The 1392-nt window shown below is 48.3% G+C and overlaps 1 protein-coding gene across 1 annotated transcript; it reads right to left on the bottom strand.

Annotated features, from left to right (window-relative positions):
- Positions 1-17: 17 nt before the first annotated feature.
- PPTG_20080 (hypothetical protein) lies at positions 18-668 on the bottom strand (the record flags this gene model as incomplete). The annotated part of the gene is made up of 1 exon (XM_008918715.1): positions 18-668. A coding segment is annotated over one exon (651 nt), but the record flags the coding sequence as incomplete, so codon positions are not given.
- Positions 669-1392: the final 724 nt, after the last annotated feature.

Below are 1392 nucleotides of genomic sequence, written 5' to 3'. Positions count from 1 at the left end.
TGTGTCTCCTGAGAAACAATGAAAAGCGCAACCAGGTGGAAGCCACGGGAGCGATCCGAAACACCCAATACGACGACAGGGTAGTCGACATAATTTGTTTTGTATGTGCCATCCACATGTAAAACAAAACACTCCGGGGGCAGCATCATACGGAGCATCAGGGCCTTGGTAGTCAGGCCAACAATGAAAGGACTCTCGTCCGAGCCGTTTCCTACGACAAGCTTGCCATCGCTGTCGTACTCCCACCCAAATGCGAACGGCTGTGTCATTTGTTCAGACCCATTGTAAGCGTGGGTGTGAATCCACATCTTCAACTCTTTCAGGCGGTCATAATTTTCCAAATAGGTCCTCGAATAGTAATTAACAAAGTTCTGGACAGTAGTAAGGGGAGGGAGGTCCATCAAGGAGGTTTCGAACTTCCTAGAGAGCGCCAGGCGGATCCGCATTGGCCGCAAATGCTGGTCAGCCAGTTCTCGGCAGAAATCCTTCTGGGCCTTCGTGAGTTTTTTCTTCTTCGGATCGTCAGCTGCGGATAAATGCTCGTTGTACTCATAAACGCAAACGCAAGTCGTGTCCAGACACGTGACCACTTTGCCTCGGCATGGGCATTTGGTGGTGCTAGTCTCACTGCAAGCCTCCGAGCTGCACTCCAGCAGACGGTAGCGCATCTTGTGCATGCCAACGTGTTGCTCTTTGTAATGTCGAAAGCTTTTATTAGCACGTGGTCAGCGGTGGCTTGGTCAACGTAGATGGCTGTATCTCGCCAGGGTATGCACCTCGGCATATTCGCTCGGGTGGTTTGTGTGGAGGGGGTCAATTAGAATGCAAATCTCTTCTGTCCACACGCATTCGTAGCGAATGCTGGTTGGTTATTAATGTGCACAGACTCCCCTTTCCTGTTCACCTGCAGAAACTGAGCAACTGATCAAGTGCAAGGATTAGCTGTGTGCTGCCACCACAGATTGCTGTGATGTCCCGGGTTTCATGTGTTTCCCTGTGATTCGTGTGCCGAATCGACACTGTTTGCTGCCATTAACGCGTTCTCATTTCGAAGCCTCGAAGACAAATATGTCTTGATATCAAAGCAAGATTCACTGACGTCTGCACTTCTATTTAGGCACTATAGTTTATTGACGCCTAGTCTCTGGCCAAATTCGCTGTAAAACTCTGAGTAGTACTCAGAGTACTCAGTGAGAATAGAGGACTTGTTGTACTAGAACTGTGGCTCTATACTATCGCATAATCGTAGTCCTAAGCGTCGTTCATTCCTAAGAGTCACCAAGAATTGACCAATTAGAACACAGTATTAACAACAGATGGAGCAGCTAATTTTGGAGGAAGTAGGACGTAACTTGTGGTAGAAGACAATCGTCGTGCTAATGCCTAGACCAC

Source organism: Phytophthora parasitica (assembly GCF_000247585.1).
Source record: "Phytophthora parasitica INRA-310 unplaced genomic scaffold supercont2.275, whole genome shotgun sequence".
In the NCBI taxonomy this organism is placed as follows: Eukaryota; Oomycota; class Peronosporomycetes; order Peronosporales; family Peronosporaceae; genus Phytophthora; species Phytophthora nicotianae.
The sequence above is the reverse complement of the archived record's forward strand: the minus strand, read 5'-3'. Positions and strand labels throughout refer to the sequence as shown.